The sequence below is a fragment of the Sus scrofa genome, chromosome 14 (assembly GCF_054392235.1).
Source record: "Sus scrofa isolate SSC_HxYL_T2T_F1_AM1 chromosome 14, Sscrofa_HxYL_maternal_Yorkshire_Landrace_v2.0, whole genome shotgun sequence".
Taxonomy (NCBI): Eukaryota; Metazoa; Chordata; class Mammalia; order Artiodactyla; family Suidae; genus Sus; species Sus scrofa.
Genome location: NC_139396.1, coordinates 129,231,709 through 129,244,050, shown reverse-complemented (window position 1 = coordinate 129,244,050; position 12,342 = coordinate 129,231,709). Strand labels below are relative to the sequence as shown.

At 39.6% G+C, this 12,342-nt stretch overlaps 1 protein-coding gene across 1 annotated transcript in view; it reads right to left on the bottom strand.

The window, feature by feature from the left end:
- Positions 1-12,028, bottom strand: part of CYP2C42 (cytochrome P450 C42) — a 61,587-nt gene extending 49,559 nt beyond the window's left edge. The window contains exon 1 of the mRNA XM_084993183.1: positions 11,904-12,028. Within this exon, the coding sequence (XP_084849309.1) occupies positions 11,904-12,005 (102 nt within the window). The 5' untranslated portion in view covers positions 12,006-12,028. The remainder of the gene's footprint in view (positions 1-11,903) is intronic.
- Positions 12,029-12,342: the final 314 nt, after the last annotated feature.

Sequence of the window (12,342 nt, the reverse complement as noted above, 5' to 3'; positions counted from 1 at the left end):
AAAACAATTCTTGGAAGTCACTGGAGAATCACCCAGATGGGCAGATCCTGGAGAGGACACCTGTGGATTCTCTGATGGTGAAGCTTTTCAGCCCAGGAACAGCTCCTTGAGTGATTTCACTTGTGCTCACCTTGCATCTTGACAGTATTGTAGTTGTCAGAACAGCTTTCGTTAAACAAAATAGTTTATTCATTTATGTTGTTCTTTGTATTATCTAGATAATACAAGTATCAAATTTTAATTCAACAAAGTCAGTCTAATTTTCCCTAGGAAATACAATATTTTCTGTGAGGAGATCAAACACCAGATCATTTGAAATGTCAAAACACTCTTGCCTCTTTTAATGTTTTCTGTCCTAGGGTGAGGAGTTCCATGACAATCCCAGGCTTTTCCCCAGATTCATATGTTCCCCTGGAGGAAAAAGGAAAGACCTGGAGGGGTCCAGGAGAGCCTTCACCAGCCCTGAGCACCAGCTCTAACACACCCTTCTTTGGGAATCCAGGGCCAGCTCCTGAATAGTCAGTAATGCTTCCCTCCTGCTCCCTGTGTCCTGAGCTCACTTGTTGGGAGCAGCTACCTCGAGCTTGGATCACTCTCTCTCACTCACACTGGGAGCCCTGCACAGAAGATGCAGGTCTCAGTGCTTGCTTGACAAAGGGTTCCCTGAACCCTCCACCTGCAGGGACCACGATACTACATGGGCAGCACAGAATTCTTCATCCCACGTGTCCTGTGACCCTGTTGTGTTTTGACTTCTGAGGCAGAATCCTCTCTCTAGGTATTCAACTGGAGCGCAAGTTTCTGTGGCTCCTTCTGGGGCCCCAGGACCAGCAAGGAATAGAAAATCAAATCCTATGGCTTCTTGTTTTTTATGGTTTCCTTTTCTGTGCAAAAGCTTTTGAGTTCAATTAGGTCCCATGGGTTTATTTTTGTTTTTATTTTTATTACTCTAGGAGGTGGATCTGAGAAGATATTGCTGTGGTTTATGTCAGAGAGTGTTCAGTTTATGTTTTATAAGATCTAAGAGTTTTATAGTATCTGGTCTCATGTGTAAAGCTCTTTAAAACATTTTGAGTTTATTTTTGTGTGGTGTTAGGGAGTGTTCTAATTTCATTCTTTTGCATGTAGCTGTCCAGTTTTCCAGTACCACTTATTAAAGAGACTGTTTTTTCTCCATTGTATATTCTTGCATCCTTTGTTGTAGGTTAGTTGACCATAGGTGCGTGGGTTTATTTCAAGGCTTTTTATCCTTTTCCATTGATTTGTATTTCTGCTTTTGTGCCAGTACCATACTGGTTTGATGACTGTAGCTTTGTAGCATAGTCTGAAGTTAGGGAACCTAATTCCTCTAGTTCCATTTTTCTTTTTCCATATTGCTTTGGCTATTCAGGGTCGTTTGTGTTTCCATGTAAATTAAAAAATTTTTTCCTAGTTCTGTGAAGAATGTCATTGGTAAGGATTGCACTGAATCTGTAGATTACCTTGGGGTAGTACAATCAGTACTGATTCTTCTAATCCAAGAGCATGGTATATCTTTCCATCTGTTGTGTCATTTATTTCTTTCATCAGCATCTTATAGTTTTCAGGGAACAAGAACATACTTTAAAACAATACAACCAACAAGGGCATAATCTCCAAAATATATTTACAACTCATACAACTCAACAACAAAAAACAACCCAATCAAAAAATGGGCAGAAGACCTAAATAGACATTTCTCCAAAGAAGACATATGGATAGCCAATAGACATATGCAAAGATGCTCAAAAATCACTAATTATTAGAGAAATGCAAATTGAAACTACAATGAGGTACCACCTCACACCAGTCAGAAGGCCATCATTAATAAGTCTACAAATAACAAATGCTAAAAAGGTATAGAGAAAAGGAAAGCTTCCTTCACTGTTGGTGAGAAGGTAGACTGGTACAACCACTATGGAAAACAGTATAGAGGTTCCTCAGAAAACTAAATGTAGAACTACCATATGATCCAGCAGTCCCACTCCTGGGCATATATCCAGAGAAAACTACAACTTGCAAAGACACATGTACTCTGATGTTCATTGCAGCACTGACATAAATGACAGCAACATCTTCTCAGATTCACCTCTTAGAGTAATTATAGTAAAAACAAAAATAAACAAATGGGACTTCATTAAACTTCAAAGTTTCTGCACAGCAAAGGAAAGCCTAAACAAAACAGAAAGACAACCCATGGAATGGGAGAAAATCCTTGCAAGTGAATCAACTGACAAGGGATTCATCTCCAAAATTTAGAAATACCTCCTACTGCTCAATACCAAAAAAACAACCCTATCAAAAAATTGGCAGAAGATCTAAACAGACAGTTCTCCAAAGAAGATATACAGATGGCCAAAAAACACCTGAAAAAGATGTTCAACATCACTCATCATTAGAGAAATGCAAGTCACAACCACGATGAGGTACCACCTTACACCAGCCAGAATGGCCATCATCCAAAAGTCTACAAACCACAAGTGCTGGAGAGGGTGTGGAGAAAAAGGAACTCTAGTACACTGTTGGTGGGATTGTAAATTGGTGCAACCACTGTGGAAAACAGTATGGAGATGCCTCAGAACACTAAAAATAGAACTACCATTTGATCCAGCAATCCCACTCCTGGGCATCTATCCAGGGAAAACCATGACTTGCAAAGACACATGTACTCCAGTGCTCATTGCAGCACTATTTGCAATAGCCAAGACATGGAAACAGTATAAATGTCCATCGACAGAGGAGTGGATCAGGAAGAGGTGGTACATATACACACACTTTATATACATATATATATACACTTTAAAATTACTGACTCACAAAATGTGAGAGCTACCTTGATAGTATCCATGAGGATGCAGGTTCAATCCTTGGCCTTGCTTAATGGGTTAAGAATCTGGCAGTGCTGTGGCTGTGGTGTTAGGCTGGCAGGTACAGCTCTAATTGGACCCCTACCCTGGCAATTTTCATATGCCAGAGGTGCGGCCCTAAAAAAAAAAAAAAGAAAAGAAAAAAAAATCGGAGTTCCCGTCGTGGCTCAATGGTTAACAAATTCGACTAGGAACCATGAAGTTGCGGGTTTGATCCCTGGCCGTGGTCAGTGGGTTAGGGATCTGGCATTGCCATGACTTCTGGTGTGGGTTGCAGACTCAGCTTTGCTGTGGCTGTGGCATAGGCTGGTGGCTACAGCTCTGATTAGACCCCTAGCCTGGGAACCTCCATATGCTCCAGGTGCGGCCTTAGAAAGGCAAAAAGACAAAAGAAAAAAATACCCCAGGTGATTCCAATGCCCACCCTATTCTGAGATTAACTACATTTATGGACACTGAAATAGTATGAGCACCACAGAGGTAGTGCAGGACATGCAGCATGAGATGAAAGAAAAATTTATTCCACCAGGGCTCTGATACACTACATCTCACTTTCATTCATTCATACTCATCCTGAAACCAGAGCTACTTTCTTGACATCACGTCTAATTTGATTCTGTGGAGAAATTCAATTTTCATGGCCATTGTGAACAAAATGACTTCTTTGCTTTTAGGGCTGCACCCATGGCATATGGAAGTTCCCAGGCTAGGGGCTGAATTGGAGCCACAGCTGCTGTCCTATACCACAGCCACAGCAATGCCAGATCCAAGCCGCATCTGCAAACTACATGACAGCTTGGGGCAACACTGGATCCTTAACCCACTGAGCAAGGCCGGAAATTGAACCTGCATTCTTATGGATACTAGTCAGGTTCTTAACCCACTGAGCCCACATGGGAACTCCTCACATGACTTCTTGAATGAAATGCCATACTTACAAAACACGCTACTTAACATTTCCCTTCGGCCAAAAATCTAGAAAATGGCTATGAAACAAAGAAAAGAAGCAATGATCCCACTTCTGCCACTTTATTATTTGGATTCTACCAAAATACCTAAACATTAACAGACTAGAAAAGGCAACCAAAACAGAAAAATTTACAGGAGTTATATACTTCACAATGACCAATTTTAATAATGTGCCTCCAAGAATGTATTTTATCTTTTACATACAGATCAATTTCCGTCCCCTTTCCAGGATGCTAGTGGACCACAGAGCAGACTTACCTTGCTTGGGGACTGAATGATGTCATTAGCACCTAACTGTAGGCTGTACAAAATATTTTATCCCTCATGTGTTTAGGGAGCTTGACAATTTAGATGATTTCCATGCCACCATTTCCCTTTGGATTTTCTCCATTAAATCTGCCTAATGTACATTATTCCCATTTGAGGAAGGAAGAAGCAGGCTCTCTGAGAGTCAGTAGTAAAGGCAAGGACACACAGACTCCAGGGAACCCTTATGCGTGGACTTGAACTCTTCCTTCCACAAAACATTCAGTTCAGATAAGTTCACTCACATTTACTGAGGATGTGCTGTTGTTCAATAGTTCATGATTGACCCTCATCACTGAATTTCAAAATAAATCAAAATGATTAATGTAGTTAATAATTACAGCAGCTGTTTATTTTAATGAGGGTTAGACAAGTTTGGTTTTGTAAACTTTAGAGCTGAGTGAACCTAGGTCTCTGCGAACTCTTTTAACGTGGACAAACTAAAGCACTAATTTGCTTCCTAACTCGCATGACCTAAGAGAACCATACCAGTTTTTTGTTTGTTTGTTTGTTTTGTTTTAGGTTATTACAAAATGCTGACTATAGTTCCCTGAGATATACAGTACATCTTTGTTGGTTAACTGTGTTATATTTAGTAGCATGTGTCTGTTCATCTCAAACTCCCAATTTCTCTCTCCCTTTCCTTTCTCCTTTGGTAACCGTAAGTTTAATTTCTATATATGTAAGTATATTTCTGTTTTTAATACAAATTCATTTGTATCATTTTTTTAAGATGCCACATATAAGTGACCTCATGGTATTTGTATTTCTCTGTGTGGCTTACTTCAGTTAGCTTGATAATCTCTAGGTTCATCAATGTTGCTACAAATGGCATTATTTCATGCTTTTTTTTCTGGCTAATATTCCATTGTATGTATGTATACACACACACACACAAACACCATATCTTCTTTATCCATTCATCTGTTTGTAGAGGGTTAGATTGCTTCTTTGTTTGGCTATTGTAAATAGTGCTGCAGTGAACAGGGAGGTGCATTTATCTTTCCAAGTATGTTTTTCTCCGGATATATGTCCAGGAGTGAAAGTGAAGGATCATACGGTAGCCCTATTTTTGGTTTTTTAAGGACCCTCCATGCTGTCTTCCATGGTGGCTGTACCAATTTACATCCTCACCAACAGTGTACTAGGGTTCCTTTTTCTCCACACCCTCCAGCCTTACGGTTTGTAGACTTGTTGAAGATGGCCACTCGGACTTGTGTGAGACGATACCTCATTGCAGTTCTGATGTGCGTTCCTCTAGTAATTAGTAATACTGAGCATCTTTTCATATGTCTTTTGGCCATCCATATGTATTCTTTGGAGAAATATCTATTTAGACCTTCTGTTCATTTTTAAATGTGTTTCGTTTTTTGTTTGTTTGTTTGTTTGTTTGTTTTGCTGGTAAGGTACATGAGCTGTTTGTACATTTTGTATATTAATCACTTGTGGGTCACGTCATTTGCAACTAGTTTCTCCCATTCCGTAGGTGCTTTTCATTTCGTTTATGGCTTCCTTTGCTGTGCAAACCTTCTAAGTTTATTTAACCTTATTTTTTTTTGTCTTTTTTTTTTTTTTCTAAGGGCCGCACCTGTGGCAAAAGCAAGTTCCCAGGCTAGGGTTTGAATCAGAGCTGTGGCTGCTGGCCTATACCACAGCCACAGCAACATGGGGTCCTTAACACACTGAGCAAGGCCAGAGAGCAAACCCATGTCCTCATGGATACTAGTCAGGTTTGTTACCACTGAGCCACAATGGAAACTCCTTATTTTTGTTTTTATTTCCATTCCTCTAAGGGAAGGATCCCAAAAGATGTTGTTGCACTTTATGTTAGAGTGTTCTGCCTCTGTTTCCTTCTAGGAGAGTTATAGCATCTGGTCTTACATTTAGATCTGTAGTCAATAAGTTTATTTTTGTGTATGGTGTTAGAGAATGATCTAATTTCATTCTTTTCCATGTAAATGTCCAGGTTTCTAAGTGCATGTGCAAATTTTTATAGGGACATACGTATTATTTACTTTTTTTGTTTTGTTTTGTTTGGTCCTTTAAGAGCCGTACCCAGGTTAGGGGTCAAACTGGAGCTGTAACTGCTGGCCTACACCACAGCCACAGCAATATGGGATCCAAGCCATGTCTGTTACCTACACCACAGCTAATCCATTCCAAAGGCAACAGTCTGCATCTATTAACCCAAAGCTCCCAATCCATCCCACCCCCTCCCCCTTGGCAACCACAAGTCCCTTCTCCAAGTCTATGACTTTATTTTTTCCCCCTGTGGAAAGGGTCATTTGTGCCATGTGTTAGATCCCAGATATAAGTGGTGTTTCTCTTTCTGACTAAATTCTCTCAGGATGAGGGTCTCTAGTTCCATCCATGTTGCTGCAAATGACATTATTTTGTTCTTTTTTTATGGCTGAGTAGTATTCCATTGTGTATATATACCACATCTTCCTAATCCAGTCCTCTGTTGATGGACATTTGGGTTGTTATATTTTCAGTTGTCGAGTTTTAAGAGTTCTTAGTATATTTTAGAGTTCTGAGTCATGTACTACTCACTTCTGTCAGAGTTTATGTATTTTGGTATTGTGTACATATATATTTACAATTGCTATACATTCATGGTGGATTGCACCTTTTATGACTTTAAAATATCCTCCCTGTCTCTACTAACAATTTTTGACATAGAGTATAATCAGTCTAAGTATAGGAATATTTGCGCTGCTTTTGGCTACCATTTGCATGGAATACCTCTTTCCATACATTTACTTTCAGCCTGTGTATAACCTTTGATCTAAAGTGAGCCTCTGGTAGACAGCACATAGCTGGATCTTAATTTTTAATTTTTTTTTCGTCTTTTGTTTTTTCATGGCCACACCTGCAGCATATGGAGGTTCCCAGGCGAGGGGTCAAATCGGAGCTGTTGCTGCCGGCCTACACCTCAGCTGCATCTGTGACCTACACCATAGCTCACAGCAACGCCAGATCCTTAAACCACTGAGGAAGGCCAGGGATGGAACCTGAACCCTTGTGGTTCCTAGTGGGATTCGTTTTGTTTCCACTGTGCCACACAAGACAAGATGGGAACTCTATGGATCTTACTTTTTTAATCAATTCAGCCACTCTATATTTGATTGCATAACTTAATCCATTTACATTTAAAGTAATTATTGACAGGGAATGACTTACTATTGCCATGTTGTTTTCTTTTTATTGGAGTTCTTTGTTCCTCTTTTCCTATCCAATGGTCTTATGTTGTATTTCATTCTTTTTCTGTATTGCTAACTTTAATTACTTTCTCATTGTCTTTGGTGGAACACTTACAGGTTTTCTTTGTGTTTACTATACAGCTTATGCAAAATATCTTAGTCTATTTTAAGCTCCTAACAATTTATTTCAATCATATACAAATCTCTAAACTTTTAATCCCTCCCCAGGTTGTTATCATTGTCACAATTTACATATATTTATACTGTGTATCCATTAACAAATTTTTATTTTTTGTTAAAATAGAGTGGATTTACAATGGTCTTCAATTTCTGTTGCACAACAACGTGTCCCAGTCATACATATACATACATTCTTTTTCTATACTACCTTCCATCACATCACATATTTTAATACATTGTTGTTTAACATTCAAAGTAGAAAAAAGTCATTTTTGTATCACCTAGCATTCTTATTTTTCTGTTTATTTACCTTTACAAAGGAGTTTTTTTATTCTTCCTTATGGTAGCATGGTGCTGATAATGGTGCTTTCATTTCAAGCTGAGTAACTACTTTTAGCATATTTTGTAGGGCAGTTCAAGTGGTGAGCAATGTTGCAGTTTTGTTTGTTTGGGAATGGTTTTTTTATGATTTTTATTTTTTCCATTATAGCTGATTTACAATGTTCTGTATTGGGGTATGTTTTATCTCTCCATTTTTCAAAGAAGTATTGATGGTATAGGTTCTTGGTTGGGTGAGTTTTTCCTTTCAAAACTTGGAGTATATTTTTTCATCCCTTCTCTTCTGCAAGGCTTATGCTTTACAATCTGCTGATAGCATTGAAGGAGCGCTCTTGTGACTAATGGCTTTCTCTGGCTGTTTTGAAAATTCTCTCATTGTCACTGACTATTGACAATTTGATTCTGTGTGTCAGTGTAAATTTAAATTTTTTTTCTTATTTGAGGATGTTTATATGTATAGAAATTTCATGTCCATTTCCTTTCCCAGATTTGGGAAGTTTTCTGGCATCGTTACTTGCATAAGCTTTCTTGACCTTTTTCTTTCTCCCTTCTCCTCATAGGTCTTCTATATTGCATATATTGGCCCACTTAATTTTGTTCCATACATATCTTAACCTTTTTTCATTTTCCTTCTTTGGTTTTCCACCCCAAACCGAATAATTCTCAGTAATTTCTATCTTTTAAGTACCAAGCCTTTCTTCTGCTCAGTCTACTCTGCTGTTGATTGAACTCTCAGTTCAGTTATTGTGTTCTTTAGCTCTAGTTCTATTTGGGATCTTTGTCTGTCTGCTTTCTTGAAACTCCTGCGTTATTTTTTATTTTTTTACCTGACCCCATGATGACCATTATAACTGTTATTTTGAATTATCTTTCAGTTAAATCATGTATCCCTCATTTTTCATTTTTCTTAATACTCTTCACTGCTGTCTTCACATGAGAAAATCAATCACTTTTCTCAGTCATCACTGACTAAACTTGTAGGAGAAGAACCTCACCAGTTAATCAGCTAAAGATTGTAAAGGTCTCTCAAACCTGCGTTCTAGACCAGCTGGTTTTTTCTGTTCCAGCAGTCCCCATGTGTTTAGAGTATGCTGAGTCCTATCAGCATTCCAAAACAAGCAGGACAGAAGGCAGTTCCTCATGCAATGCCCCCCCTCCACAAAAAAAGCTGTGAAATTTTGGAATGTCAGAGGTGCTTGCCAACAGCTTTTGTTCTCAGGGAGAAGCTGGGAACTTGAGGGTTCCTGCCCAATTACATAGCTCTTTGTGGCATTGGCAGTTATGGTGAGAGTGTATCTCTGCTTTTCTTTCTGGCATGGATGTAGCTAGATGCATGTTCACTATGAGTACAGAAGTCTTTCAACTAGTTTCTGGATTTTTTTTTAACACAGAGAATTGATCCACATGTTGTGTTGAATCAAGGTGTCCACTTGGGGGAAGGAGAGTTCAGAGCTTCCTATAATGCCATGTTAGGGATGTTACTCCTCCTTGAATGAATTTTGGCAAACTGTACTTAAAGAACGGATCCATCTCAATTAAGTCATCAACTTGGTGAACAGAGCGTTACTCATAATACTCCTTTATTATACTTTTAATGTTCATGGCATCAAGAGATGGCCCCTCTTTGAATTGTAGTTTTTGAGATCTGTGTCTTGTTGATTTGGGGGGGAGGGGGAGCCTGGCTATAGGTCTGTCAATTCTGTGGAACTTTTCAGAGAACCAGCTTTGGTGTCATTGATTCTTTCCAGTGAGTTCCTGTATGCACATTTCACTTCTTTCTGTTCTGGTTTTCATTGGTAGTTGTCTGCAGCTTACTATGAATTTAATTCTCCACCATCACTGATCTCAATATTTCCCTACAGGGTAAAGATGCTCTTGAAAGCAATTTATCTCACTTTCAAATCCAACACTCAAATAACTAGGTGACATAGAGCCAAGGGAGCTATTCTCATTCCCTTTGTCCTTCTCTGGGAATCTCATTCTGAGGACCAACACAACCACTTTGCATTTTTTCTTTCCTTTTTACCTGCCACATTGTGCAAAAGTAAGGAAAGTCTGAGAAGTGGCTCATCGAAATCTGCTTTTTACTAGGAATATACACAGGAGCAATGGCTTGGCATTGGCAGACGCTAATCACCTTGTTTTATTTTATATGGTGTACCTAGTACTAAGTACATAGTACTGTACAATATTAGACAAGTATTAGCAAAACATCCAGAGTTCCCATCATGGCTCAGTGGTTAATGAATCTGACTAGGAATCATGAGGTTGTGGGTTCAATCCCTGGCCTTGCTCAGTGGGTTAAGGATCCGGCGTTGCCGTGAGCTGTGGTGTAGGTTGCAGACTGGGCTCGGATCCCACATTGCTCTGGCTCTGGTGTAGGCCGGTGGCTACAGCTCCAATTGGACCCCTAGCCTGGGAACCTCCATATGCCATGGGAGTGGCCCAAGAAATGGCAAAAAGACCAAAAAAAAAAATCCAATACAGGTCACGAATAGCAGATACACTTCTGGAGTGAAATTCCACAAGGAATAGAGGTGGTCAATGAAGGCATTCTCAGGAAAGATGGATGGCAAACAGGTGAACGATGCCCCAGATGAGAGGGAGGTGAAAACCAGATCATCAACGAACCCAAAGGACCTAACATTCCTTACAAAGGAATGAAGCAGAGCTGGTAAGAAGGTGGCATGGAAGCTAAACCACCAAAAATAGCGCTGGTGTCAATGTCCTTGGGGTCAACCACAGATTGCAAGGTAAATTTTTGTAAAATTGTGGTCAGGAATAAAAACAGCTCCATGCAGGTCAGGCCTTCTCCTACACAACCCGTTTTCTTGAAAATAACAAACACAGACAGCACATACTCCTTGAACACCGTTTCTTGCCATCAGAGACTCTGTAGTAGTAACTATTTGATGAATGGTTAAATGAATGACTGGAAAGCAAGATGGTTGCATAGACAGATGGACAAAATTTGGAAAAAGATGCTACTCACCTCACATCTTAACAGGTAGCATTCTTTCAAAAAATATTTATTGAGTATCGGCAGCACTATGCCAACTACTTCATTAAGTACATGCATATTATGACTGCAGTTTTGTTTTTAATTTTTAACATTTTCTTGAAATAAAGTTGATTTTCATGTTGTAATAATTACTGTTGTACAACAGTGATTCAGTTATGCATGCACACATATCCATCCTTTTAGATTCTTTTTTTTTTTTATACAGTTATTCTTTGTGTGTGTGTGTGTGTGTCTTTTTGCCATTTCTTGGGCTGCTCACGCAGCATATGGAGGTTCCCAGGCTAGGGGTCCAATCGGAGCTGTAGCTGCCAGCCTACACCACAGCCACAGCAATGTGGGATCTGAGCCACGTCTGCAACCTACACCACAGCTCACGGCAACACCGGATCCTTCACCCACTAAGCAAGGGCAGGGATCGAACCCGCAACCTCATGGTTCCTAGTTGGATTCGTTAACCACTGTGCCATGACGGGAACTCCTCTTTTAGATTCTTTTTTAACTGCAATCTGATTTTTTCAAGTTTCCATCGATCTTTCTCTAGAAACACCCACACATTTGTTGTATTTTCTCTTTCTAGTTTGATGATCCAACATATTTCTTCCCATTCCTCACAGCCTCTATTCTCTGCTGTAAGCATACCTCTTCTTCATCAACCTCCATACTGTCATACTTTGAACCTTCATACTTTGAAGTTTCAAGGGTTATAACACACAGTTCCTTTTGGCTAAGATGCACTTCTCTTGTATTTTTTTTCGAAGCTCATTCAAATTTTATTTCTGAACTTGAAAGAACTGGGTCACCTCTCCAGAGCTTCAGTGATCAAGCCCAATGATGAGGATGTATCACAAGAAGGGAAAATGCATGGGTACTGGGATTGCTGCCCCTCGCCAGGGACAAAGAGCATTTCTACCAGCCCCAGAGTAGGTCCTCTGTCACTTCCAACTGATCCCTAATAGGTATCTTGGCTTCTGAAGTCATGAAGAAAATAAATTTTGTTACCTGCTGAGAAAGCCATGAAGTGGTCACTTTTCCAAAAGTTGCCACCCTCATCCAGGAAGTGGCCAGGGTCAAACACTTCTGGGTTGGGGAATTCTTTGCCATTGTGTAGCACAGAAGTCAGTAATGTGAATACAGTTGTGCCCTGAAAGAAGAACTGAAGATAAACTGAAGTGTGAAGAAGACATGGACCTGGAAGAAATCTTGCCAATTATTTATTCCAATCCATTGACCTAGAGATGAATAAGTTTAGCTCAAAATAAGGGCAGCAGCACTTTGATTCAGAGAGAACAAGTAGTAAACAAGGATAAGTTGGAAGACTGGTGGAAATGATGTTGCTAAAGGGGACTTCGTTAGTATTTGAAATAATCAATACAGAAGTCTTAGGGTGCCAGATCTTATTAATCCATTCCGCTTATCACCACATTTGGATCCCGGTGTA